The sequence below is a fragment of the Penicillium canariense genome, assembly GCF_028826845.1.
Source record: "Penicillium canariense strain IBT 26290 chromosome Unknown utg000001l_segment0_segment0, whole genome shotgun sequence".
Classification (NCBI taxonomy): Eukaryota; Fungi; Ascomycota; class Eurotiomycetes; order Eurotiales; family Aspergillaceae; genus Penicillium; species Penicillium canariense.
In genome coordinates, this window is record NW_026622728.1 from 2619260 (window position 1) to 2644765 (window position 25506).

At 49.1% G+C, this 25506-nt stretch overlaps 11 protein-coding genes across 11 annotated transcripts, besides 4 other annotated features; 6 read left to right on the forward strand and 5 right to left on the reverse strand.

The window, feature by feature from the left end:
- Nucleotides 1–94: 94 nt before the first annotated feature.
- On the reverse strand, nucleotides 95–404 carry N7482_000908 (uncharacterized protein; the record flags this gene model as incomplete). Its single annotated transcript, XM_056683033.1, has 2 exons — nucleotides 95–308; nucleotides 379–404. 2 exons carry the CDS (start codon nucleotides 402–404, stop codon nucleotides 95–97), a joined length of 240 nt encoding a protein of 79 aa, XP_056546639.1.
- Nucleotides 405–2245: 1841 nt separating this feature from the next.
- On the reverse strand, nucleotides 2246–2479 carry N7482_000909 (uncharacterized protein; the record flags this gene model as incomplete). The annotated part of the gene is made up of 1 exon (XM_056683034.1): nucleotides 2246–2479. One exon carries the CDS (start codon nucleotides 2477–2479, stop codon nucleotides 2246–2248), a length of 234 nt encoding a protein of 77 aa, XP_056546640.1.
- A 3167-nt stretch (nucleotides 2480–5646) lies between these two features.
- N7482_000910 (alpha/beta hydrolase) lies at nucleotides 5647–6595 on the forward strand (the record flags this gene model as incomplete). The annotated part of the gene is made up of 2 exons (XM_056683035.1): nucleotides 5647–5700; nucleotides 5735–6595. The coding sequence occupies 2 exons, from the start codon at nucleotides 5647–5649 to the stop codon at nucleotides 6593–6595; spliced, it is 915 nt and encodes a 304-aa protein (XP_056546641.1).
- Nucleotides 6596–6828: 233 nt separating this feature from the next.
- Nucleotides 6829–6862: a sequence feature (Protein overlapping with rRNA (N7482_000911, KAJ5175034.1) was converted to a misc_feature.).
- An 86-nt stretch (nucleotides 6863–6948) lies between these two features.
- Nucleotides 6949–7112: a sequence feature (Protein overlapping with rRNA (N7482_000911, KAJ5175034.1) was converted to a misc_feature.).
- Nucleotides 7113–8649: 1537 nt separating this feature from the next.
- Nucleotides 8650–10062, reverse strand: N7482_000912 (TauD/TfdA family dioxygenase; the record flags this gene model as incomplete). The annotated part of the gene is made up of 4 exons (XM_056683037.1): nucleotides 8650–8818; nucleotides 8880–9173; nucleotides 9256–9745; nucleotides 9807–10062. 4 exons carry the CDS (start codon nucleotides 10060–10062, stop codon nucleotides 8650–8652), a joined length of 1209 nt encoding a protein of 402 aa, XP_056546643.1.
- A 506-nt stretch (nucleotides 10063–10568) lies between these two features.
- On the forward strand, nucleotides 10569–12543 carry N7482_000913 (IucC family-domain-containing protein; the record flags this gene model as incomplete). The annotated part of the gene is made up of 5 exons (XM_056683038.1): nucleotides 10569–10962; nucleotides 11061–11113; nucleotides 11174–11859; nucleotides 11919–12384; nucleotides 12448–12543. 5 exons carry the CDS (start codon nucleotides 10569–10571, stop codon nucleotides 12541–12543), a joined length of 1695 nt encoding a protein of 564 aa, XP_056546644.1.
- A 1208-nt stretch (nucleotides 12544–13751) lies between these two features.
- On the reverse strand, nucleotides 13752–14520 carry N7482_000914 (sugar O-acetyltransferase; the record flags this gene model as incomplete). Its single annotated transcript, XM_056683039.1, has 3 exons — nucleotides 13752–14076; nucleotides 14131–14367; nucleotides 14420–14520. 3 exons carry the CDS (start codon nucleotides 14518–14520, stop codon nucleotides 13752–13754), a joined length of 663 nt encoding a protein of 220 aa, XP_056546645.1.
- A 441-nt stretch (nucleotides 14521–14961) lies between these two features.
- N7482_000915 (uncharacterized protein) lies at nucleotides 14962–15337 on the forward strand (the record flags this gene model as incomplete). The annotated part of the gene is given in 2 exon segments (XM_056683040.1): nucleotides 14962–15099; nucleotides 15110–15337. Coding segments are annotated over 2 exon segments (366 nt in total), but the record flags the coding sequence as incomplete, so codon positions are not given.
- Nucleotides 15338–15731: 394 nt separating this feature from the next.
- On the reverse strand, nucleotides 15732–16869 carry N7482_000916 (phytanoyl-CoA dioxygenase family protein; the record flags this gene model as incomplete). The annotated part of the gene is made up of 3 exons (XM_056683041.1): nucleotides 15732–16111; nucleotides 16165–16372; nucleotides 16420–16869. 3 exons carry the CDS (start codon nucleotides 16867–16869, stop codon nucleotides 15732–15734), a joined length of 1038 nt encoding a protein of 345 aa, XP_056546647.1.
- Nucleotides 16870–17622: 753 nt separating this feature from the next.
- N7482_000917 (uncharacterized protein) lies at nucleotides 17623–19723 on the forward strand (the record flags this gene model as incomplete). The annotated part of the gene is made up of 8 exons (XM_056683042.1): nucleotides 17623–18008; nucleotides 18109–18323; nucleotides 18376–18617; nucleotides 18667–18697; nucleotides 18747–19057; nucleotides 19107–19154; nucleotides 19203–19423; nucleotides 19489–19723. The coding sequence occupies 8 exons, from the start codon at nucleotides 17623–17625 to the stop codon at nucleotides 19721–19723; spliced, it is 1689 nt and encodes a 562-aa protein (XP_056546648.1).
- Nucleotides 19724–20383: 660 nt separating this feature from the next.
- Nucleotides 20384–21989, forward strand: N7482_000918 (uncharacterized protein; the record flags this gene model as incomplete). Its single annotated transcript, XM_056683043.1, has 2 exons — nucleotides 20384–20548; nucleotides 20598–21989. The coding sequence occupies 2 exons, from the start codon at nucleotides 20384–20386 to the stop codon at nucleotides 21987–21989; spliced, it is 1557 nt and encodes a 518-aa protein (XP_056546649.1).
- A 1075-nt stretch (nucleotides 21990–23064) lies between these two features.
- On the forward strand, nucleotides 23065–23883 carry N7482_000919 (uncharacterized protein; the record flags this gene model as incomplete). The annotated part of the gene is given in 4 exon segments (XM_056683044.1): nucleotides 23065–23077; nucleotides 23094–23180; nucleotides 23205–23276; nucleotides 23438–23883. 4 exon segments carry the CDS (start codon nucleotides 23065–23067, stop codon nucleotides 23881–23883), a joined length of 618 nt encoding a protein of 205 aa, XP_056546650.1.
- A 12-nt stretch (nucleotides 23884–23895) lies between these two features.
- Nucleotides 23896–23978: a sequence feature (Protein overlapping with rRNA (N7482_000920, KAJ5175043.1) was converted to a misc_feature.).
- Nucleotides 23979–24372: 394 nt separating this feature from the next.
- Nucleotides 24373–24586: a sequence feature (Protein overlapping with rRNA (N7482_000920, KAJ5175043.1) was converted to a misc_feature.).
- Nucleotides 24587–25506: the final 920 nt, after the last annotated feature.

Sequence of the window (25506 nt, forward strand, 5' to 3'; positions counted from 1 at the left end):
ATACATTTCGGGTCTCACATATTGAACATATCACCCAACCCTGACCCTCACTCTGACTCTAGGTCTGACAACGGGTCTGACTGACGCAGACTCGTCATTTCTGGGTCTTCAGGATGTCATCCATCGCATTGACTTGACTTGATAGACCGGCAAGGTGCGTGGATCGCTCCGGCATTCGTGCCCCTGCGTAGTAGGGACCTTCTGCTGCCGGTGCCCGGGCGAAGCGGTTCACGCTGTTTTGGTTTGCCGGCGGGACTTGACTGACGTTATTTTGGCTCAGAGTGTGCGAGGTAGTGCCATTACGGGAGCTACACGGCCGAAACGGTTAGTTATCTCTTAGGTCCTGAGGCTGAGATATTGATATTCTAGACCACCTACTTGGAGGTTGGCTCGGGGATAGACATGGTCGAAGGTTGGGGAGAATGAGTATCAGAGGATTGCTGATCTGAAGATTCTCGCCGGTGTGCTGAATCCGCCCCGAAAATGGAGAACAGAAGAGGACAGATGAAAGTAGCCACAATGGTAGATGTGATCCGTTTGATAGCTGGAAGGGATTTGCCCACTTTGAAGATGCTGATACAATAGAAGGTGCTTGGGATGATGATGGCTCTGAAACAGCAGGAACCCGAGCTCTATATATGCAGGAGCAACTGCGAGGCCAAGCTGAACTAGAGGCATGCCTTGACACACACGAGTTCTAGAGCAGCTTGCATCCCGGCCCACATGGGCAGAGAGAAGCTAAGCCTGAACGGAATGGGGGGAAAGATCTTCAGTTTGCATAAGCTGCCCACAACAGCGGGCTCCACCAGCCATGGGGCCGGTGACACCATTCCGCCGCCAGACTCAAGGAGCCTGACGGGGGGCAGTCCGCATGAAGCATATCCGGAGGGTCTGGAATTCTGTCGAGCGGACGCTAACTAGAACAGGCGTTGTGTAAAGTGCATACCCGCCAATCCACGCAAAACAGGCGACGAGGCGGACGCGATTGGCTCAGAGGGCTTTTGTGAAATGGGGGCCGCGAAGGCAGGAACTAGATGCAGGCTTATCTTGAGGCCATGAGTGGTGGGGGGTGGGTTTTGGTCCACTTTCACGATGGGAGTACTGGAGGACTGGTTCAAGGGCATGCCATGCCTCGCCAGGGACAGCTCGGCACATGGCCAACCACATGTTCGTCTGCGGAAATCACCAGATCCGGAATCTGCGCCGGGTGGAATGAGGCAGGGTGGCGCAACTGCAGCAGTTACGCGCAGATACGCAGGTTCGACGTTGGAGCTTCTGTGAGAGATCGAACAAGGGTCTAGGAAGGGGGGAACGTCATCGCTCGTGGGTCTAGATCGGCGGCGGCAGGGCCAGGTGCGCCAGATTGGTCGACCTGAGCCGATCAAAGCCAATCAGGGCCGAGTATGCTGAGGCGGTAACTGCGGCGCTTTGGCTTTGCGCGGAATTCTCGCGTGGTTGTGTTGGGGACGAGCTTCAAGGGTGAAACAATGTCGTGGGCCCAACGTGGTTTGGTCACATGGAGATCACGCACTGGCCCAGGGGCACTCCTCTACGGCTAACCTCCTCACTCCTTTCGCGGGGAAAAAAGCCGAGCGCAAGCTTACGGCGATGCGGCATGCAGCCGGCCACGCGCGAAAGTAAGTTCTTTTTCATTTTCCTTTCCCGACTGCACGGGTGCTGATCCCTTGCCATGGAGACGCGGCCCCCACCGGTTTGGCTATTCATTTGTCTACTATCAAGCGACCGGCAGTTGCTTTCATGCCAGCCGCATCTCTCCGCTAAGCCTTACGAGTCGGCCACCCTGCATAGCTATAACGCCAGTCTCCGGAATGTTAATGACCGGGACCGAATGCGGAGATCGTCGATGGAAAACCCTTGATTCACTCTGAAACAAAGGGTTCGCGTATCCCACGACAGGGACGCACGTGGAACGCACTGTCAGTCATTTATTGCAGTGCTGACCTTGTATGATATGTCCAGGGAGACCACAAATCAAATTGTCCGGATCAGGCAGGCATCGGCACTAGGTGTTTCGCCAAGGGTCCCACATGAGTGGCACTGGGATCCCTTGGGCCGTGCTCCTACCGGTGGCCCAAGCCTTTGGGAAAGAAGATGGTTGGGGGACACGGCAAAAAGTGGAAATAAATGCGGGGTGGAGGTCTCCGTGTTTCATGGGGCTCAGCAGCCACACCGGACCAGCTGGGTGTGCATCCGATATTAAGCATCATGAACTGGACTAAGACGATTAGAGGGGTGTGAAAGGCTGGAGAGGGACGCCGAGATCCACCATCTCATTTCCAGCAAGTGGCTTGCGGTCCGCTCCCTCCGCAAGCGACGGGAGGTCCGTAAGGGCCTCCTCAATGGGAGTCCCCGATCCCGCGTGCACAGCCGAAGTATGCAGCGCGTTCTCCTGCTTGTCCAAGAACTGGCCCTGAGTCCTGGGCCCCCGCTCTGTGCAGTTCACAGCCACGATCGCCATATGGAACCGGCGTTTCAGATAATAAGGTTGCTTTTCCCACGCGTGCTTGTTCAGCGAACGGGTCATTCCAGCCTTCCCGAGTCAGCAATGTTTGACGACGTTGCGGGCCCACCACTGGCTAGGGTATGCAAGGCACGCATGGCCCGGGCGCCGGAATCCCAGCAACCTTATCTCCATTCGGTGCTAACCGTCGATCCCTGGGGTGCCCATACTGGTCTTGCTGTCGCTCGCATGATGCGTCTTTTAGCTCCTGATCAGTGAGTCGATCATGAGTTCACCCCAGCTGATGGATACGACCACCTGGCAGTGTGCGGCTTTGGTGTGGTTGGTTGGGGTGTTTTGTACGACTAGGGCTGATTCCCATGATCACCAACGATGTCCGGGCGCCCAACTGGTGCCCTAACGCCGCTTTTGGCTATTCAAACCGAACGGGAGAAAGGGGACCAGAAAGAGCCCAGAAAAAAGAAACCTTGCTGATTTTACCAACCACTTCCCCTGATATTTCGATATTCTACCTATCACACAAGAAGGCCGAGCAACCGAAGATGATTAATGATCCTGCCAAGGGGTGGTTCACAATAGTTCACAAGGGGGCGACCAAAAGCAGCATAGATCGTCCGGCTGATCATCCCTTGGTCAACGGTTGCCCAGCTGGCAAATCACGCAGGATGCCTCGATCTGAAAGGCGAAAGCATCCTCATCTTGTGCTACGGTACTCAACGGCGTACGCCGGCTGGGATGCCGAAGGAGCCGCTGCAATCCGTTGCTATCGCAACAGTTCCTGGTGCAGACCGTCCCACGACATCACTCGGGAGCTCAACGCTCCCCGGTCTCCCCGGCCCCGATGCGAACGCTGGAGCAAGGGCCATGCACCACACTGGACAGCCACCCAGGGCAAATAGTGCAATCTTACCGTTCTCTCTGCGCCGAAAATGTGCCGGTCAGTTTCAGACCCGGATCACCCCCGGAAACAGTATACAACCCGTAACAGGTACTTGTTGATCCCCCTATCGGAGCTGCAGTTGCGACTCCTTGCCTGAACTTGCGACAGCCCGGAATGAGCGCTGCTCTTGGTATACGAGACCCCTCCTGCCGGATGGAGACATGCGAGGATCGCCATTTCCCACCAGATCCTCCTCACCCAGCTCGTCGGTTCTTTCTCCAGAAGCTTGGGCACCGTGGCTGAGAAAATTATGCCCCTAAAACGATTTCAGGGATTCCTACCCGAGCTGGGCCGCCTTAGACGGTTAATTTTCGGGTAGTCTTTTCCCGAAAGTCAGCAATTGGGGGCTCGTCCGTGGTGGGGTTTCGCATCGTTGCTTTTTTGATTATTTTTCTCGAAGGCGCCGTCCTGTGATTTGCAGGCAGCGGAACTAGTCTAGCGCCGGACCACACGGTCGGGATGGGGGACAGCTGAGCGGTCCCAAGGGCTGGTAAGCTGAAACATTAGCTTGAACTTATTCGGCGAGTGGAGCGCGAGTGACAGATCGACTTGGACCTCATAGTTTTGGAATTACGATTCCAGTTTCTCTTGTTGCACTCCTGCCTCTTCGGGACCGGCGTGTATAAACAGCTTCTTAATGAGGCAACCCTTCAAGAGGCTGGGATTTTCCGTCAGCACAAGGTCCCCGGTTGTGGGGTGCCTTCATGTCTTTTGCAACAACTCGAGTCATGACTTAGTCCATAGCAAATTTGTCAGCAATGCAGATGATATTTGAAATAAGACATGATTATTTTCGTGGCGCGGGACTCAACAAGGAGGAATATTTATTCGAGCGGACAACCCAACTTGAAGGAAATGAGGGGTTTATGGTATGTTGAAGCGCAGATTCGCAAATGGGAGTCTTTGTACATTTACATAGTTCCGGTGAGAGATTCAGGCCTGAGAGCCCTCGTTACGCTAACAGGTAGGTGTGTCCAAGCCGCAGGTTTTCCTGGTCGCATCGGCTCCTCTTTCGTTGCTCTTGCGCATCTTGTACTACCACCTATTCGGGAAGATCCGAATCATTTCTCAGATCCGCGTCCTTCCAACTGCACTTGCAGGGCCTAGGCCAGGCTTGAACTTGCTCGAGCACCCCTGTCAAATTCCTCTCCGCTTTCATGCGCTTTCAGTATCTCGCGGGCACAGAGTATAACATGGAGGGACCTAAAGCCCAAGACGTTTGATATCGCCACAGAGACGTCTGGTCTAGAAGAGTAACTATACGTGGTAGTAAAGAACAGGATGACAAAAATGAAGATATTGAGCGCCGGATCTATGAACTAGCATATCGCTAGCCATATGGTATTGTCGGCCAGCAGTGCGATCGAGATCAAGTCACAGGAAATATTGAGAACTAGACAGCTCTCCCCTCTGGAAAGAAGGAAATATGCCTCGGCGGTCGACCAAAATCCTGGCAAGATGGTCGGCGGAAAGATGGTTGAGCACTAACATCCAGTCACGGGGGTGCCGGCTGGGCCCAAGTTGAACACACCAGTATTGAATGTTCTGGCACATTTTCTGAAGAAAGAACAAATAAAATCCACTTGAAGCCGCTTGAGATGGCTGTCAAGAAGTCAAATTCCTAGAAATATTGAAAACTGGGAAGAATGAACTCCACGTTTTCTAGATACACGGAGCGCGACTTTCTGGTTCGAGCCCAGAAACCACCATTTAGAGAGTTAGAGGATTCATTAGATCGCTTTTAGGGGTAGTCTCCCCATTCTTATTTCGTTGAGGTTGAGGTATGAAAAGTTGACGCACGATATAGATGTAGGCGGTCCTACTCGATGACGTAAACCGCGATGTCAATCGAGATTAACATAAGATTTCACCTTCAACGTGCCCAATCGCTTCATCTTAGCTAGACATTGACAGCATTCGCAATCATAAGATAAGACATCCGTCTTTGTTGATTTTGTCGATCGCGTTCGCATCGAGAGAGAGCTTTTGGTTGTCCAATCAGAGATGCCATAGCTGCATGTGTGTGACCGTCACTCCGCGAAATAATCCTGTATTACACGACGGAATGCCGTCATGCTATCTGGTTCCTCGTTCATCCTAAATGTCCGCTGAAGATAAATACTAGTCTGTCTAAAATTGGTAAATTAATAAATTAGCGCTATTCCTATACTGCACTGTTCTTGAAGCCACTCCCCGGTTCACGCCCAACACCACGGCAGAGGTCATGGGGGTATCTTATGTCCATTCCAAATCTATTGCAATCTTCCTCCGTGCTCTCGTTCGCCCTAGGCTGAAACTTCACCCCCAACCAGATAAAACAATCTTCATCCCGGCGCAGGACTGTGATCGAACCATCAAAGCCCACGTCTACCAACCAGCTAGAGAGAAAACAGAAACAACCTAGTCCTGTCCTGATTAACTTTTGTGGCAGCGGCTTTGTGCTTCACACCTTTGGATCAGACGATGAATACTGCCGATTCATCGCAGACTGGACCAATTACACTGTAATTGATGTGCAGTACCGTCTTGCACCGGAAAATCCCTTCCCGGCGGCTTTCAATGATGCCGAGGATGTCGTGACATGGGTGCGATCACAGCCAGAGAGCTTCGATATTCACTCTCTCTCCCTCTCCGGATTCAGTGCAGGGGCCAATATTGCCCTGGCGGTGTTATCTTCGTCATCGCCTTTCTGTCAAAAAGATGGTACGAATGTTTTTCTCACGGTCATGTCTTTTTATGGCCCAGTTGATATGGCTCTCCCGACTCCGCAAAAGCCCCAAGCAGATCCGTCCAACTTTATTATGCGAAAGATCTTCCCGACCTTGTCCCATCTGTGTCACAAATGCCTCAACTTTACATCAGTGGATCCAAATTACCATCGTCTTTCGCCATTGTTCGCTGATGCCGGAAATTTCCCTCCCAACGTCCTGATCATGACTGCCCCCCAGGATCCTTTTGCCATCGAGGCAGAGAGGCTGGCGGACAAAATTCGCAGTGTGGAGAAGAAGGTAGTGGTTTGCAACAGGATGGACGGCTGTGCCCATGGGTGGGATAAGGAAGCAGTCCGAGGCACATCGCAGTGCAAGGCGAAAGATGACGCGTATAAATTGGCAGCTAGTATGCTGCAGAGGGCAGAGAACGAAGTGAATGGGTCTAGGAAGACGGAGGTGTGATTTGATACCCATGCATGTATAGACAGCGGAACGACAATGTACATCTAGACACAAATCAGAATACAAAATATTGGAATAACAGTTTTTAATCAATGTTTGCTATACCCAGAGTGGTTAAAGATCCTCTTACGTGACATCCATGCAGTTTGTGTCATTACGGCAAGTCTTGCTAGACTGGATGGATCTGACAATGCAAAAAAAGCCATGGATTCTTGATTTTGCACCCATTTATGATGGGCGACCGACAAGCTGGTATCCACTTGACGAGTGTATTAGGCAGATGTACCATTATTGACCATCGGTGCTGACCACACCGCGCGAGGTGAATGAACGGGTAGAGTCTAGTACTGTAGAAAAGAAAAAGAGTAATGAACTAGAAGCCAAAAATACATACAACAGCCAGGATTCGCATGTGGTCACCCACCATACTACTAACTGGCCGGCGTGTGGCTTAAGTACGGCTGAGCGGACGGGAAGCCCTGTTCTCCACACCCTATGGTCGTATGTGATAGTTTAGGAACGTCAAATAGAATATAGAGAAAGGAATTTAAAGGGAAATTAGTTGTGAGAATCGACCACGACGCGCGATAGTATGGAGAATCCCTTACCATGCTTTTCCGAATAGACTAAGCTCTATTTCCAACCAGATGGATTTAATTCAAAAATTTTGGATTCGAGCAAAAGAAGCTTGTTACGATTCTCATTGTGAATCCGATCCCACCACTATCTCACCACATTCATCTATCAACTGTGCAATTCCTTCCGCTCCCGTAGAGCTCCGTGGAATATTATGGCCTCCCTCGTGCTGATATATCAATCGTTTGGTAGGAGCTGATAAATAGACTAGTTGTAGTGACGCGGGCAACCGAGGATCAACTCGCCCATAAACATGGAGCGTTGGAATTCCAATCCGGAGATGATGGGGCATATGCGTGGTATCCAGTCCGAATACACGTGTAGGATCGATTGGAGCCGACGGATCCAAATGCAGGTCAGTATCACCATTCCCTGCGGGAGTGATCCATCGGTCTTTCCCCCATTTTAGGATCGATTCCTTGGATGCACGTTGACGGAGAGCTAACTTGGTCTTCCTATCCCACTCGCGAGCTTCGTCGGAAATGCTCATTCCTAACTCTTCTAGCACCGGCAAGACTGGTCCGCCGCAAAAAAATACAACGGCTCTGAAAGGTAATGGCTCGGTTGGTCTTTCCGTCTGATGAAACCAGATGTAACTGGCGATCAGGAGGCAACCTCGCGAAAAGCATACCATTCCGTCATATGGATCATCATTGTTTTCGATCAAATAATTATGAAATCGCTGACAGGCAGCTCGAATATCACCCACGGTTGCCTTCTGCCACCATGTGTAATAGGGACCGTCCGGATACCGGAGATCAAGGCCGGCGGCTGGATTAGAAGCGAAAGGGCCGTTGATGAAATGAAACCCGTGCTTTGATGGTTGTAAGTGGGCGGTGATAGCCGCTACAATTTCAAGGTTAAATTATCTGTACTGAGAGATATTCTTGACCAGGCAACACCTACCCAGTTGGTCCTGAAAGATGGTAGCAGACGACCCTGTGCCATGGATACATAACCACTTCATAGCGTGCTTAGTTCAAGACAGGCTAAGGAAACCCTCAAGAAAAGAAAAATACAGATCAGGCATCCGGAATTGTGTTTGCTTAAATTAGGACAATCTTGAATGGCACCAATGTATCCACGACTAGATTTAGGTACTTCAACATGAGATACATACGTAGGCTCACGTTCGTTTAGGTACCTAAAGGCCAAAACAGCTCTCAAGCTAACCCGCCCGCGCATGTTGATATGCACCAATAGGTTTCAGCACTTGAGTAGTTTTCAAAAATGTGATAGTTTATAATTCTCTGCTCGTGAAAACAAACTTAGAAACTTTAGGCCGTGGACCAAGGAACATTTGCGCCAACCCCAGTACATGGATGAGTTAGTGCCAAAGAAGCACGATTATTCATTGCAGACAGTCCATGAACTTACTAACGATATAAGTCGAGGTAGTAATATCTGAAATGTTGATTTCAATCTTCTCTGACCTTCCCCACCGATCTAGGGACCGGGTCCATAGGAAATACCTGTGGACCTTTCTGAAAGCCTTCGTCAAAAATACGATCGGAGCGAGCGCGCAGTGACGGCGGTGTGGCCCATGAGTTTTGGGGATCACGAAGCCACAAGCGTACCAGGTGACGACTTCCGACGATTTGAAATTAGCCAATCTCCAGGACATATTTCACCACCAATGCCAACTTACCGATTTTCTGAATCGTCGACATAGCTGTTTCGAGCATGTACCATACTTAGGTTATTGATGAATTGCATATCGCCTTTCTCCAGCTTCATGGCAACATGAAACTTTTCTGCAAGAAAGTGGAGAGCATCAAGTGCCTCTACCTGAATAGGAGTTAGCATATTCGTCTGGGAGTGAGCACCATATCCAGAGAATGAGCGTCGAGAGAACTGCAAGATCACTCGTTCCGGGGCTTTATCGCAAGCTGGTTGGTAGAACAGCAGCGGTCGGTGAGTGACCAGATCGGGCTGCCGTGCGCTGGCGGTACAGGTCGAATGACATATCAGCAATCTTGTCAGTTCCCTTGAAGGGTCAGTTCTGGTCACGGATTTCTGCACACCTAGGTATTGGCCAGTCCTCCGCTAATACGCGGATCAGATCGGGGCGGGTCTCCGCCAGAGCATTGTACAATGTCCATGCGCTCGCGAGCAGACTTTCACCGCCATTTAAGGGCTCGCTTAGAACGAAGAGGGATACAATATCCCCCACATCTGTGTGATATACCACTTCACCGTCTGAATACGCTGCTAGCGCAAAGTTTTGCATGCTCCCCGGACGTCGCATGTCGGTTATGTGGGCCAACATCACGTCCGCTGGCTGCCCCTCAAACTGATGGTCTTGCCGACCGCGGATAGCGGCGATGTGGGAAGAAATGCCGACATAAATTATCATGTTCTCTTTGCGAGAATAGCGTTCCACTGGAACTCCTCGAATAAGAATGAAACCATACCCTGAATGCAGATTGTCTGACGCAGATCTGAGGATTGAATGCAAACATGGCAGAGGGAATGTTGACGAGTTCAGAGTCTCCATTGGCCGATTCATTTCTGCTGTAGAATACTACTTAGCGGTGAACGTAAAGAAGAACAGTGACGAGTGTGGCTGACTGACTTTGAAAGTGTCTGAGCGCTGCATCGATCTCAAGCAGCTGCGGATCTTGTAGAATTAGCAGGTACGGAGTCTCACCACCTGCAGTGTGATCCATAGAGATATTATCCCCTTCCCAAGCCATATCTGAGGTCAGTCTCTGAGGAAACCCATGCGGAAGGATTCTCTCTATGAGCCTTCCCTGTGAACGGTCGAATAACTGAGTTTCGTGCTCGTTGAGATTTGGAAAGTAAGGGATGTGCTCGAATGATTGTGCCATGACCGTATCCGAATGGGGTACCACAGTATAGAGACGGGGGTCGGGGAGACCCAAAAAAGTTGTCTGAGCGCACGAAAAGAGTCAATATTTTATAGTTATATCTCCCGGCATCCATCCTACTTATCCTGCATTTTGATTGATGCTGATACATATTACATGAGTGTGCTGGCGTTTGGTCCGGTTTAACTTTCTTGACAATACAGTATGATGGTGTACTGAAGTTCAGTGAAAGTGACCTATCGATACGGTGGAGAGAACACGGGCCTACAGTTCATGGCAAACATGACGATAGAAGCTGCAAGCTTAGCTGGCATTAGAGCCCCGCCCCTAGAATAGGTGAGACGGAAGTAGCCAATCGCGGCAGCTGTACATAATACTGCATGGTGATAAAGCAAAAATACCCCCTGGAATTAGCCGAGGTTACTCAAGGAGAAAAACATTGCCATGCGGGGAAGTTGATATTTCTCTTTAATCGAGTGGAATTCGCAACAATTTCAACAGCCAATATGACCATCCTCTCCGGGCACGACCAAGCGTCATTTGAAACAACGAAGCGTCTTCTTGCAGAGATTGTCAATGAAGGACTAGTTTCTGCAAAGCTCGAAGTAACTGCGCCCAGTGGGTCACAGATGATGTGCATACAGAGTACACCCCAAGATGGAAGCTTGGTCAAGGTAGCAATCAAGGCCGGCACTATAATTGAGACGAGAGACGATCGCGTGGTGTCTGTTGTACGACCAGATAGCTTACAACCACCTGTGACTATTGCGGGTACCGATGATGGAGAGTTGGATCCAGGGACACTATTTGAATTTCTGAGTACTTCATTCGGCGATACCGCCAGTGAGACAGTACTGGATGAGATCGTTCGAGAGTTACGCAATTCAGCAGACAATCAAGGTAAGATGGTGTCGATGTCAATTATCTTTCGTCGTATTAACTGTACTCAGCAAAATGGCTAGAGATTAGCCATCACCAGCCATTATTAAGCCTAACAGATAGGCCTGCGGACTGGGAACGCACTTTGATCTACGGCCATCCGAGTCATCCTGTACGGCTGCTGAGATGCCAACCAACTTGCTAAGCTAAATTCTGATCCTTGCATTGGCAGTACCACCGATTGTGCTATGCTCAAGCGCCACTGAGACAAATCACCCCCGAGGATATCCCCGGGATGCTCACGCCAAGTCTTGCATTTGTTTCTGTTCCGCGCGCCAATCTCCGTATTACAGGCCCTTTTGAGCAAGAACTGCAACCACTCCTAGAAAATCTTGAGATACCAAATACAATTAGCGACAGAGTGATTGTCCCTTGTCTCGCTCAGCAATTACCCTCTATTCAACAGAGATTCCCGGCCACCATCGTTCTAAAGCTAACTATGGATTGTGCCGACGCTCAGGCATCAATGCGTACTCTTACTCTCCGGCCATATTTGGAATTCAAGTACCACTTGAAGCTCTCATTGGCTTGCCAAATAACTTCCGCTCTGCGAACTATCACGCCTTGGACAACCTGTGGCGGTCCGGTTCAAACCAAACTCTTGGAGAGACTGCTTCCAAATGATCTCTGGGTTTTCCGAGAGGTAGCGGCTATATCAGGCAGCCAGGACGATTTCAACGACGCGCGGCATCTTTCTTGCATTTTGCGAGATAGCTTGGAGGTTAGAGCACAGGCAAACGACGAAACTCTTATCATTGCGGCAGCATTGGCCCAGAAGCCTTGCGGACAGATTCGTACATATGCGGAGATTTTGTACGGACTGGAGACAATCTCCCAGAAAAAAGAATGGTTTCAAAGGTAAGTGTCATGTTCAGTCATGGATTAGACCAGAATGATGCTAATTCCCGTACCGACAGATACGTTACAGTTCTATTTCAGCTTGTCCTTCCCCCGTTGGTTCAGTATGGAATCGGACTGGAAGGCCACGGGCAGAATCTTGTGGCCCGTATTTGCCTCCAGACAGGCCGAATTAAAGGATTTGCTGTGCGTGATTTCGGGGGTATCAGAATGCATGTTCCGACGTTGCGAGATCATGGCGTGGCATTTGATTCACTGCCATCCGGGTCAGCCACCTTGACGGATAATTTGCAGAATGTCTGGAGCAAGGTACATCATTCACTTCTTCAGAACCACGTCGGGCTACTATGTGGGGCATTGGGGTTGGAAAACCATGGCGGGTGGGCAATTACTCTGGAGACTTTAACGGCTGTCTTGATGCCTGACAAACGCTCTCTCGGGAAAGATTTGTTTGAGTACTTCACCAAAGATACAATGCCATTTAAGTGCTTCCTGAGAATGAGAATGGAGGGTAAATACCGTGATGTGGGTTTTTCAGTCGCTATCTGTTGCTCAAACTATGAATAATGACTGACTTTAATTCTGCAGTATATTGAGCGAGAGGTTCCTAATTCGCTTCTCCTGGGTTCCCCTCGGTGGAAGTCGATACTAGACACATACAAACCCTCACTGCATACCACGTAGTCGGATCATGTTGAAAACAGGAGAGATAACACAAAGGGCAGTACCTGTTCCCTGGAGGGCTTTTTCTAATTGTCATGAGTAACTGTCTTCTGTACTCAGCTTTTTGTTTCAAATCTGAATGCTAGTTCGTTAGGCATAGGGTGGGACACCAATAGCGTGTTGAAAGGAAATAGAACTCGTTATGTCGTGACATCTAAGTACACATATGTTTTACAGGATCGATAGCCTATTTCGAAATGTTCATGTGGGAGATTTGGGTAATAAACTCCGAGAGGGAAATACATATGTATATAGAGATCCCGGATCATTGTAAGCATGCTTCTTCCGTTACAGTGGTCACGCATGTGCCTCTTTACAAAGCAAGGTAGGTTAGACGAGTTAAACAATCAACGATTCAGGCCTTACAGATGATCCAGGTAACTGGGATGAATAGGCTGGAAGACAGTGCAACAAGCCCTCGCCTCATCATTAATGAATGAACAAGCCAAAAAGAAAAAAGAAATAAAAACATACAACAGTCAGGATTCGCATGTGGTCACCCACCATACTACTAACTGACCGGCGTGTGGCTTAAGTACGGCTGAGCGGACGGGAAGCCCTGTTTTCCACACCCTATGGTCGTATGTGCTCGAAATCAACCTAAGGAGGCTTAAGATTACCCTTAAAGACTATGAAGTATAGGGGTCACAGGGATCTATCGAAATATGCAAAACCATATAGACTAAGAATATAGCCCATGGAGTATTTTTAGTCTAGCGGTATTATGTCCCTAATTTGTGCGACAGGATCCACCTTTACCTTAGCTTCAGTCTCATTATAAGTAGAACCTTAGAAGTATTCTTGGCCTTACTACCAATATATATATATCGATAATAAACACTAGAGAGATATAGTGCTAAGCATCAACTATAATCGGAATCAATAATAATAATATACGACGTTGGCATGTGCCTTATGTGTGGCCAGTAGTCGGGTGGCTGCTGGGTGCCACCCGGGTAGCCGTTATCCTACTGGTACCCCATCTCTCCTCTGGGAGCATCTCCAGGTGTTCACGAGTCGCTGTCTTTCGCTGTCTTGATGCTTATCAATAAATTGAGGTTTGAGCAGCTGTCGCAGTGATTTAGATTCTGTTTCGACAAGAGACAAATCTGAGCTGTCCGCCGGCGTGTGCCATCGAGCAGTGCTGAGTGAGCATGAAGCCTTTCGATTTAGACGTCCCGAATCTCCAAAACAGGCTCAACCCCTTTTATCACTCTCGCAGGTGATCCAACAGCAATTGAATAGCTTGAAATATTTCTAGTCACCACGGAATTGGCTCCAACTGTGACTCCGTCACCTATTGTCACGCCCGGCAGGATCACTGTATTCCCTCCAATCCAGCAATCGCTCCCAATTTTGACCTCTTTCGAGTAGTCTGTAAGGTCTCGTCTCCCCTGGACCGCGGTTGGATGTGTAGCAGCATAAATGCTCACTCCTGGGCCAAACTTCGTTCGATCCCCAATACTAACAATTGCGCAGTCCAAGATGACCATGCTGCACTCATTTGTTAGCTTCCGACATTGGGACTCATGCCCACACAAGACTCACTTGAAGTTTGCGTAAAAGTCATTCCCAATAGATATGTTGCACCCGTAGTCAACTCGGAAAGGAGGGTCAATGTCCACCCTTTCACCAATGTGCCCGATGAGCTCCTTTAGCATCTCATTCCGGTCTGCAGCTAAGGATTCGTCGGTCGCATCATCTGGCAGGTGCGAATTATACTTGTTGACAAGCTTACGCGCGCGTAATCGGCCGGCTAGAAGCTCAGGAACAAATGAATCGTATCTGTTCCATATTTGTTAGCAGTCGTTCAATAAAGAAGCCGAGGTGTCCAAACATCATCCCAGAGATCATCTTTTCGTAGTCGTCGCACCATGGCGTGTTTGCCAGTGTCTTAGCACGCGCGATTGCTTCCGTGCTCTTCTCCGTATTCGCCATGGTGAGTTGCTAGTTTTCAGAATGCGAAATAAACATTCGTGTTGTTATAGGACATGGTCGACTCTTCGTGTCTTAAATTGGACTGTGGTGGGGCAGAACAGGTGGAGTGGATCCACACCGAAAAGCTAGTGATTTATTGGTTGGCCGCTTGCTAGCCTAGCCTATTGTAGCAGGAGAGACGGTTTGGGCAATGGCCGAGCTCTCTTTCCTATTTGGGAATTGAGGAAACAACTTTAGTTCAGCCTGTGTCTCCATTTTGCCGATATCTGTCCCGCCAGGGTCGAGCCCGCAGTCGAACAAACCATACATCGCTTATGTGAAACAAGGGGGTAATCTCATGTGTCTCGGTGGCAACGGATTCTAATGGGTATCGTCTACAGTTGTTCAAAGGCGAATGCGCCGATCAGAAGTTCGCCGAGGAGACCAGGTGTGCGCTGATAGACCTTTACCGGTGGTGAGCGAATTGGCAACACAACTGATAGCAAGGATCCTTATGGAGATCAAGAGGCATGGCATGTAATGTATTGTTTGGCGTGGGCTTCTGCGCCGAGGGAGTTGCTCCAGGCGTGCCCTTTAAACGTTGAGCAAGTCGGATGACACGGTTTCCTGGATCTTCGAAGGCATTGGGAAAGATGAGCTTATCGGTGTCAAAGGGCCAGGAAGAGGCGTAAGCGGTGACGAGATTGATTGGTTTGATTTCAGCATCGGAAGCCCCGCCTGTGTCAAAGTTCTGGCGAGCGGCACTGGTCACTTGGACGACCTTCGCATCGTGCCCGAAGGCGTGGCTTTTCCCATACTGAATACTCTTGGGATATAGACAGGCCTCATAAGACCTGATATGACCTACTATGTCAGCAGTGGTGGGGGATGAATTTTCTTGGTCGGAAGCATCAATTGGCTGTCCTTTCTTGGCTGGGACGAATATAACAACAACGTCGCAAGGCTGATAGGGAATGTTATGAAAGGGGTTCTCAAGGGCCTACCTATGACAGATGGGAGCATAATTATTTATGTAGATTCCAAAGCCAATGATAATGTGACATAGGTCAGGTCAGCTAACATATTTGTCCAGCGACTATTGAATGTGGATTTCATCGCCGTAATTTCAGCTTGCTCGGCTAGGCTCAGATTCGACTACTTGGAACCTAATGACGGATGTATATAACAGGGATATGAGCATGTATTAGAAACATGTGAGCTAGCTGGGCTATTTACAGGAGACCCATCTTGTACTTTGGCTCGTCAGGGTGAAGCATCAACATTGGGCTCTTAAGATCCACCCAGCCCATGAATGGCTTACTGAGCCCATATCCCATCCGTTCCTGTAAGGCTGGAGGAAGTCCTCTGACTGAATCAATGCTGTTCGCCAGGTATTGATTCTCTTCCTGCCTCAGCCAGCCTCTGCAGTTGAACGTTGACAAAAGAACGCGGTACTCATCCTCCGTCGTATTTGCGGAGCCGCCATGGAAGCATCCCGAGAGCATCATAAATGCATCGCCAGTATTGAGTTCTGCTTGAACAGTTTGTGCTTCGTTCGGGGGTCCTTCGCGGTAGTCCCAAAGATGGGATCCTGGAATGAACCTGGTGGCACCTTTATATAACGCAGTTAGTAACCACCTCAAATCCATGTGCTCATGGCCGTACCGTTCGCTTTTGTAGTTCGAGTACCAGCTACGAACAGACCAATACCACAATCTCTACCAAGAGTGTGCTCGGCAACAGCTCTGTGATCAGGATGATGAGGGGCATCGTCGCGATGAAGAGGCTGTGCTCTTGCGCCAGGTCCAATGCGGAAAACGATGGTATTGTGAAGCTGAGGAAGGCTGGTGCTCTCTTCGACTTTATCGCCAACCTAAAGGGCTGTTAATCATGTCCTCGGGGTACCGATAGTTGACTGACCCAATTGTATTTAATGTGGCTAGTGAGCAAGGCATCGCTAACACTCAGCCAGAGAGGATTTCCGACGATGGATGTGGCGAAGGTGGGAGATTTGCCCATCATGCCATAGGCACGTCGAGTTTCTTGGGGAAAGAAGTCTCCTGAAAATAAAGCGTCAAAAACACATATAAATCTAGCTAGTCGCTGAGTTGCTTTACCATCTGCCCAAGGCTTGTCCGCATCTAGGTAGGGATTTACATCCTCCATTATGCGATCGATCTCCTCCCTACCCAAAAAGTTGCGCACAATGACTCCTCCAGTGATCTTGAGTGCATTGACAATATCGTTGACAGTCGCGGTGGAGTATTCAAACTCTTGAACACTGGGAATTGCCGATTTTGATGAACGGACCTGTTTAAAAGGTCCGCTCGAGCTGGCGTCGATTACATCGCTGTTGGTTGCAGGTGCCATGGCTGAAGCCTGATCACGTTTCAAAAACAATTAAGATCCCACAAATGTAGAAATAAAGCTCATTGAAGAATAGGTGAGACTTTTGGAGGTACAATATACCTTTCTGCAAGGGAGACAAAGCCGCAGAGTTCAGCTCATTGCCCTGGAGATTTAGTCTTCTTTCGGTTGAGCTCTTTGTTTCCTGTTCTGGAGCACACTAGACCACGAACCTCAGCTAATCGATTATCAAGTAGAGTATGAATTTTGTTCGATTTGGAAAGAGAGAATGCCCGTGATAAATTGGCCATCGGTAAAGGGATGAAAGAATGACCAGCCCCACAGGACCCGCCCCACAGGACCTAAAAGGTAGGATAGATATTGGAGCCCAAAAGGGTAAGAGAGTTAAATAGTTGGGTCCCAAACAGGTTAGAGCTTTGATGTACGAAAGTAGTTAGTGTTCTTTCTGATCATCTTACTCGATCAAATGACCAAACAATCAAAGAATTGCAGCGATTACGGAGGAGTGTCCTCATCTCTTGGGACTAATCCTGGGTCAGATAGTTCAAACCCAAACGCCAATCGAGCACGATACTCCCCAGTTTGTTTCATAGAGCCCGCTGATTACGTCTAGTGCTCATGATGACCACGTTATACGGTACTGCTCGCCGTATATGGGGCTGCACCCTTGTATAAAAAGCAGATCTATCTATCATATTCTAGAGCAACGGGCACTCTCGTTATACTTTCACAGTGACAAATTTACACAGTATCGCAATGTCAACTCCCTCCAGCTTCAAGCAACCGGCCCTGGCCCCGACCCCGGCACCAGCGTCGACGGACGATGTTAACGTCGACGATCTGGAGCTCGAAGCGCAGGGTTATTCTCGGGAGATGCCCCGACAGTTCACCACATTGAGTCTCATGAGTATGAGCTATGCCTTGCTGGCCACATGGAATGGATTTGGTAGCGCCTTTGGCACTGGCTTTACCGAAGCTTCGTCGGCGGGTTCCATCTGGACGTTGTTTATTGCCGGCCTGATGACCTTAGTCACTGCAACCGGCATGGCAGAATTATCATCTGCCTACCCAGTTGCAGGGTCACAGTATTACTGGTCTTATGTCGTCTCGAGCCCCGAATGGGCCCCGTTTGCATCTTACATGTGAGTTTCTACAAACCACCCTCGAGCCAGAGCAGCATTTGATCCAAATGCTTGGTGTACGTATACAGAGATTGGGTGGCTAACTGAAAGCATTAATCAGCGCCGCCTCTATCAGCACATTCGGATGGTGGTTGGGACTGGCAAGCGTCACCAATTTCATCGCCGCGATGGTCCTTGGCTGTGCCGCTCTGTGCTGGGAAGACTATATCATCGAGAACTGGCATATCTATATTGTCTTCGTGTTTATCACTTGGATGGCCGTTGGCCTAAACATTTGTGGCTCTCGACTGCTTCCTCTGTGGAACAATTTCATCAGTTCGTACGCTTCGCTGTATGAGCCTCAAATCATCGCTGACCGTTTTCTAAGTGTATTTTTCTCTCGTTTTGCTTGTGGCATCTATCGTGACTCTACTTGCATGCGCTTCGCCCGGCTATCAGTCAGCACAGCGTGTGTTTACGGACATGACAAATTCCACAGGCTGGCCGAATGATGGATTCGCCTTCTTGCTCTGCATACTCAACAGTCTCTACGGATATTTGGGTGTTGACTGCGGAGCTCATCTCTGCGAGGAAATTCCCAAACCTACCGTCAATGTGCCCAAGGTGATTGTAGGTGCTCATAAATCAACGTGTGGGTGAATTTGCTAACCTCACATAGATATATCCTGTTCTTATCGGGTTCATCACTAGTAAGTAGAGACGCCGGAGGTAGTTCGAAATTTACTCTAACCGTATGAGCCCTCCCGTTTGCAATCTCTCTCAGTCTCGTCATCACCGACATCGACGCCATTATCAGCACCCGCACTGGCCTTCCTATCATTGAAGCTTACTACCAAGCAACGAGCAGTAAAACTGCAACGGTGGTGCTCATGGCTGGCTTCGCACTGTGTCTCTTCGGGGCTGCTTGTGCAAATATCACTAGCTCCAGCAGACAGCTGTGGTCCGCCTCACGCAACAATTGCTTTCCCCTCTCCCGATGGTGGAAGCAAATCCACCCGCAGTTCAACATGCCTCTGAATGCGGCATGCGCTTCTGGAACCTTCGTGACGGTATGGCACCTTCTCGAAGTCAAAAGCTAAAGTGTTAACATTTTGTAAGCTCTACGGGCTGATATTCCTTGGTTCTTCTGCGGCCTTCTCGTCCATGGTGAGCCCCACTGAGTACTCAGAGCAAGCATGTGCTGATGTTTCCCAGGTCGGAGCCTCAATCGTGTTTATGACAACGTCGTATGTTATCCCCCAAGGAATCCTAGCCTGGCGTGGACGTGAGAAAATCCTACCCGCCCGCCATCTGAACCTTGGAAAGTTCGGCCTGCCGCTTAATGTCCTGTCTTGCGTGTGGGTTGCATTTGTCGACATTCTATACTGTTTTCCTACTACCTATCCGGTCACGGTGGAGAATATGAACTGGATTAGGTGTGCATGCCCTTTTAATCTGCTTGGTAGCATAATGGCGAAGATTCATTAACATGGTGCCATAGTGTGGTTATCGCTGGCCTTGGTAACTTTATTCTCATTGCCTGGTTTGTCCTACAACGCCACGTTTTCAAAGGGCCGTCAATCAACTTGGACCTGCTGAATGAAGCACGCAGCGAAATTTTGCAAGGCATTCCCGTTATCCACGGTAAAGATCTTCCAGAGGCGGGGCCCTTGTCGAGGCTGGGTGAACACCCAGAAGAGATTGCTACTTCTGCAAAGACAATTAAAGGAGAATAAAGTTGAATGGGCAATAAGTGCCAGGTCATAAAAGTATTGGACGTGGTTCTGCACATATAGAGCTAGAAGCTAAAGATACAAGGGGAGACTCCTCCTAAATCGAATTTTCATACAGCGAGATTGCTGGAGAGCTTACGACGACTCGGTCTATGCATTTAACGGGGGACCCTCATTTTTGTATCTCCCGTCGATGTGTTCGCCGAGTCCCTGGTCATACTGTAGTTGCTAACAATGCGTAAGGGTGTGTGTGAGGCTAAGTTTGGAAAGTGGGTCGACTCAGGTCATGTGGGGACGGAACAACTTATCGATCTGAGCCGAGCCGAGTAGTCTCTAGATTGAGGGATGATTTTCCTTATCGGCCTTATCATCACGTTATGGGTTGAGCCGAGCTATAATCACGGCATTGGAGGCCTAGAACACGCTAAAACGTCCCCTCTTATCTAGCTGGTTTGCGTATATTCAGCACCAAGACCGAACAACACACCTAGGACCCTTCTGGTCTTCCTTTCTCCCCAGTCAATGCCGGAGGATTGAGCAAGTTTCATTGACGATATTTCAACAGTATCTCTTACCTTTACACGACCCGGCTAGCAGCAAACGTGTTAATTTTTGTCATCTCACAGCTGGATTGTAATTCTTGTCCATGTTTTCTACCGGCCGATGCGACTGGACAATGGCTTCAATTGCCACAAGCACCTCGGCCTCAGGCTCCCCAGCCCTCTTCAAGCCGCCAACGGCGCACCGAACAAACTCTCTGGGCTGGGCGAAGTCCGACTGCCATACGTGCCAATCTTTGTCTCAGCGCTGCGATCGAAGAAGACCTCGGTGCGATGCGTGCACAGCTCGAGGAATAGTATGCGGCGGATTTGCACAGAAGCTGCAATGGCAAGACCAACGGCGGAAGACTCGGCCCCAGAGACCTAGACAGACCAAAGCCACCAGCCCTGAGGACTATGGAGGTTCTACTGATACAATAAGATTTTCATTCGTGCAAGAAGATGGGAGACGAGAGACAAAGCGCAAGAGGACGCACAAGACACCGTCCCCCCACACACAGGAAGACTCAGCAGAAATGCCGTCATCGACGCCTGACGCAGGGTCAAGTCCGGAACGGAGATATAAGCCGGGGTTAGAGCTTGGTCCAGTGCTGTACAGTCACCAGCCCGACTACTTTCAGCTTCCGTTCTCCACCCTCGAGCAGATTGCCTTTTTCACGTGGACGTTCAGTCCGGTCACTCTGACCTACGATATCAAGGCCAACCCGTGGCAAGCCTGCATTCCCCAGATCGAGCAAGCGCCCTTCCTCCTCGACGCGGTACGAGCGCTGGCAATCAGGCATCGATCCCACCTAGAAGACACCCGGGAGAGCCTCTCGGTGCTGGAGCTCAAAGATAAAGCGTTGTCTTCCTTTGCACAATCAATCGGCATGGTGCCACTAGAAGTGGGAATCTCAGCGTCACTGATACTGATTGGAATCGATTACACTGAGTCCGCATTTGGAAATTGGATTGTTCACCTTCAGGGAGTCCACAGAATGATTGAAGCAGCTGGGGGCATTCAGCTTGGAAATGGCGATATGCATCTTCGAGCTCAAATCGCGCAATTGGTTTGGTACGACACAATCATTGCTCTACTGTCGAGGAGACAGCCCGTCTTCCCACGAGAATACATTGAGTGTGTTTTATCGTGGAAGAGTGAGTCGCAGTGGAGCTTTCTTGCACTCAACGGCTTCCCGGATGCAGCGTTTCCGCACATGTACGAGATAGCCGAAGCCGCAGCACATGCGTCTTCACTCTCAGAGGGCCATGTGGCCGGCCTGGAGATGAAACTCTGGCTCGCCCGCTTCGAGACCGAGCAGGGAACCACTGATAAGGATATTGCGGCACTGACAGATTGCTGGAGGTTGGGTCTACTTCTCTACTGCACTAGAGTGTTCCATCGCGGTGAAGCGGCGAGACGGAAGGCTCGCGTGCTCGCCGAAGAAATCATGTGGCTCGTTCACGATATTCCTGCAGATTCCAACAAACAGAAGCAAGCCCTGTTGCCGCTTTTCCTGGCAGCCAGCGAGATGGAGTCATTTCGTTTCCGTCGCATTGCTGTGGATTTCTGCGAGAGGTGGAAAAAGAGATCTGGCATTTGGCTTAATCAGACCGCGATGGAGCTCTTGGAAACCGTGTGGGCAGCAGTAGACGAGAATCCCAACGGAGATATCTGGTGGGGTGATTTTGTAAACCCTTCGCCGGATTGCGGTTACTTGTTTGGATGATTGACGGCACTGGAGATCCCAGACAGAAATCTGATTCTATTATAAAGAACATCTAGATGGTGCCACAAGCCCAACCGTAATCTGGTAGGGGGTCATGTTGTGAGGACATAGGCTAGGATGAGCATTTTAAAGACAAGGGGATCTCGGAAAGTGAAATAGCCATGTCCTGCCGCTGCATTTTATAGTAGAAGCGGATGCCCGGGATTATTACGAACCAAGCCAACATGACCAATTATGCTCGACCTATGCTGCGAGGTGGCGATTTGAGAAGGTAAGGAAGGCTAGGTCAATATGTATTCTTGCTGACTTTCTGATTTGTCCCGTATCAAGGAGCCAACTCAAGGGTAGACACGATCCTCGTAGCATACCTTTATGTAATCTGGTGAATTCCTTTGTTACTTGTTCTCTCTTTTTACTTTTACCTTGAAAATGCCTTTCATGGATTTCCGCACCTCTCTTTCTCTCGGAAGAGACCCATTTTCGGAAAGCTGCCGGCCTTTGGCTATCGTCAGACGCCGCTAGTGAACGATAACAACTCGAACATCCCATCATCAGAGGCAATGGAATCAGCCGTATTCGCAATTGCAAAGAGAAGGGATGCCTCCATGAGTTGTTGGAGTCGTGCTGATTCAGCAAATAAATATGAAAGAACTGATGTTGGGCAGAGAAGGCAGCTACTTAAAGCCTGGATGAGCCATAGCTGAATGGTAAACCAAATCGCTACCTCGGATCAAACCAAGCCTCGCTTCTCATTGCCGCACAATATCTCTTGTCTATTATCCTCAGAACGTCGACCTTGCATTTTGATGTCGTACCGGGAACGATCTATCTCGTCGACAACGACCAAGATAACAGTGTGTTGAACCAAACCGAGCTCTGACCCGCCACATCCGCTGAACTAGAAGCCGTGGCGAAAGTAGAGGGCTATATTGATAGCATATGTCTATATCTTGGGAATCGGCATCGCCACGATAGTTTAGTACTTAGTTCTTATTCAAATCTCAGAAGAAACCAGTATCTCAATTTCTGAGCTCAATATTGGCATTGGCTTGCTGTTTCTTTTGCTTAGTTGGGAATGTCTGGTCTAGGTACCTATCGCTCTAGTCTTTGGTCGCCGACGAGTCTATATCCTCTCCCATTTGTCTGCGCTAGGACCAACTATTTGCACCGCGTATTCCTCGGCGAGCGAGTGTTACGCCTACTAGATCTTGCTAGGTCTCTTCGCTGTGCCGTGCGAGGCGCTTCCTGAGATTTCGATCCCTGATATCTTCTTTGCTCACGAGAGAGGTTTCTATATTGGATTGGTATCGCCTGGGCCCCTCTCATTCTATTGCACATGCTCGATGCTGATATACTCATAGTATCTACGCCATGTTGGCATTTGGGACCAATGCCCTTTCACCTCTGATCGCTGAGTTCATCACTAAACTCTCTTGGCTGGCGCGCAGTAATCTGGTTTTGCGTGATCCCACTTGCGGTTTCGACTATCATCATCTTCTTCGGGTTTGAGGAGACTTTATACTTCCGCACAATTGTCGAAGGAGTTTACGTGGACGACAATACGTCCGACGACTCAAATAAGGAGACATTGTTAAAGGAGAAGATTGACGAGACAACGCCTGCGACAAAGAATTATCTCACGGTCCAGACTTCGACACAAGTCATTCCGTCACCATTGCCATCGCAGTCATATCTCAGTAAGCTGAAGATCTTCCGAAGCCTTCAGGGCCGGCCATCTGTCAAGCAAATGTTTTTCATGATGTACCGACCACTGATGATATTCTTTTACTTCCCATCCATCGACTGGGCTGGCTTCCTCTACGGCATCAAGTTATCCTGGTTCACGGTCTTGAACGGTACCATGAGCGCAGTATTGAGTGCTACGCCATATTAATTTTCCTCCAGTATGGTCAGACTATCCTACATATCACTCCTTGCTGGATCACTCCTTGGTGCGTTCTGCGGAGGCTGGGTGGCCGGCGTATGCGGGTGAGCGGCGTGAACGGAAGTGCGTTACTCGTTGATGGTCAATTATTGTTAGGCCGTCGCGAGTCATGTCTGCATGTGTTCCCTCCCCTATGGTACTTTTGCATGCCACGTGGGGCCGAGGGCCATCTCAGTCTAGCGGCATTATGGCCCAATTTTGTGTGACAGGATCCATATCTTACTTAACCTCAGTTTAGTCTTTTTTTAGGTAGAGGGATTCTTGGTCTTAGCGCTAAAATATATATATCGATAATGAAAACTAAAAAGATATAGTGCTAGGTAAGCATCAACTATGATCGGAATAAATAATAATAATATACGAAGTAGGCGTGAGTGAAGAAGACTTCATGGAAGATAGAAAGCAAACTAAATAATAAAAATAAAAAACATACAACAGCCAGGATTCGCATGTGGTCACCCACCATACTACTAACTGGCCGGCGTGTGGCTTAAGTACGGCTGAGCGGACGGGAAGCCCTGTTCTCCACACCCTATGGTCGTATGTGTTTGAAATCAAGCTAAGGAGTCTAATAATATTGATAAAGGCTAGAAAGTATGGGAGTTACAAGGATCCATACATAACCTTAACCTTAGCTTCAGGGGTTTTATAAGTACAACTATTCTTGACCTTAGCGCTAATATATTGTTACCGATAATAAACACTAGAGAGATATACCACTTTGCATAAGAAGAAAACAGTTGAAGCAAAAGACCCAAGGACCCTAATGGAAAGATCTTTACCCAGACCTAAATGTTGCAAGGTCTACACGGTGTAGTTTACATACACTGTATTATCTCGTATTAGCAGTGACATATCGCCTAAGCTACAGTACAGCACAGTACGTAAAAACCCCCACTGGCTCGCCCCTCCCCTCCAGGACTTATCTGACCACTCCAATTCTCTCCAAACTCCTTTTTCTCAACCTCGGAGATATAGTCAGAAAGATTTATGTCAACAATCCACTGGCCCGAGGGAATCCCTCGCGAGATCAGACCGCATCCCAAAACAGATCTGTCTGGAGCCGAGGTCAGGGAAGAAGTCAAAGGCTGGCTACTTTTCGTCCAAGAAAGCTTACACGTAGCCGCGCCAATATTAGCAACGACGATGAGTACGAGCTACACCAACGACGAGCCCTGGTCCAAAAATGGGCTTCTGAGTCGCAAGGTGTTCGTGATGTTAGACCTACATACCCTATTCACTCCAAGTCTTCCTCGAACCGTAATTGACGGTATTATAGTCGTTCCAAAACCGCGCTTCAGACAATGGGCTTGCGTACCCCCTGAGGTATTAGAGCATATATCTGATACTCAACAGCCTTGTGAAACGAGGCATGTCATTTCCGTAGCACCGGTTGACGAGACGCATCCGATAAACCGGGCGCGATGGGCCAAGCTCGCTATTCTTTTTTATCGTTACGATATTGAATCGGGGCACTGTCTCCCCTTCGATATCCTGATTCCCACGGCGGCAGCATTGAACCCAGCTACTACAAATACCTATTCCATTGAAGATTTTCTTTCTTGGTATTGT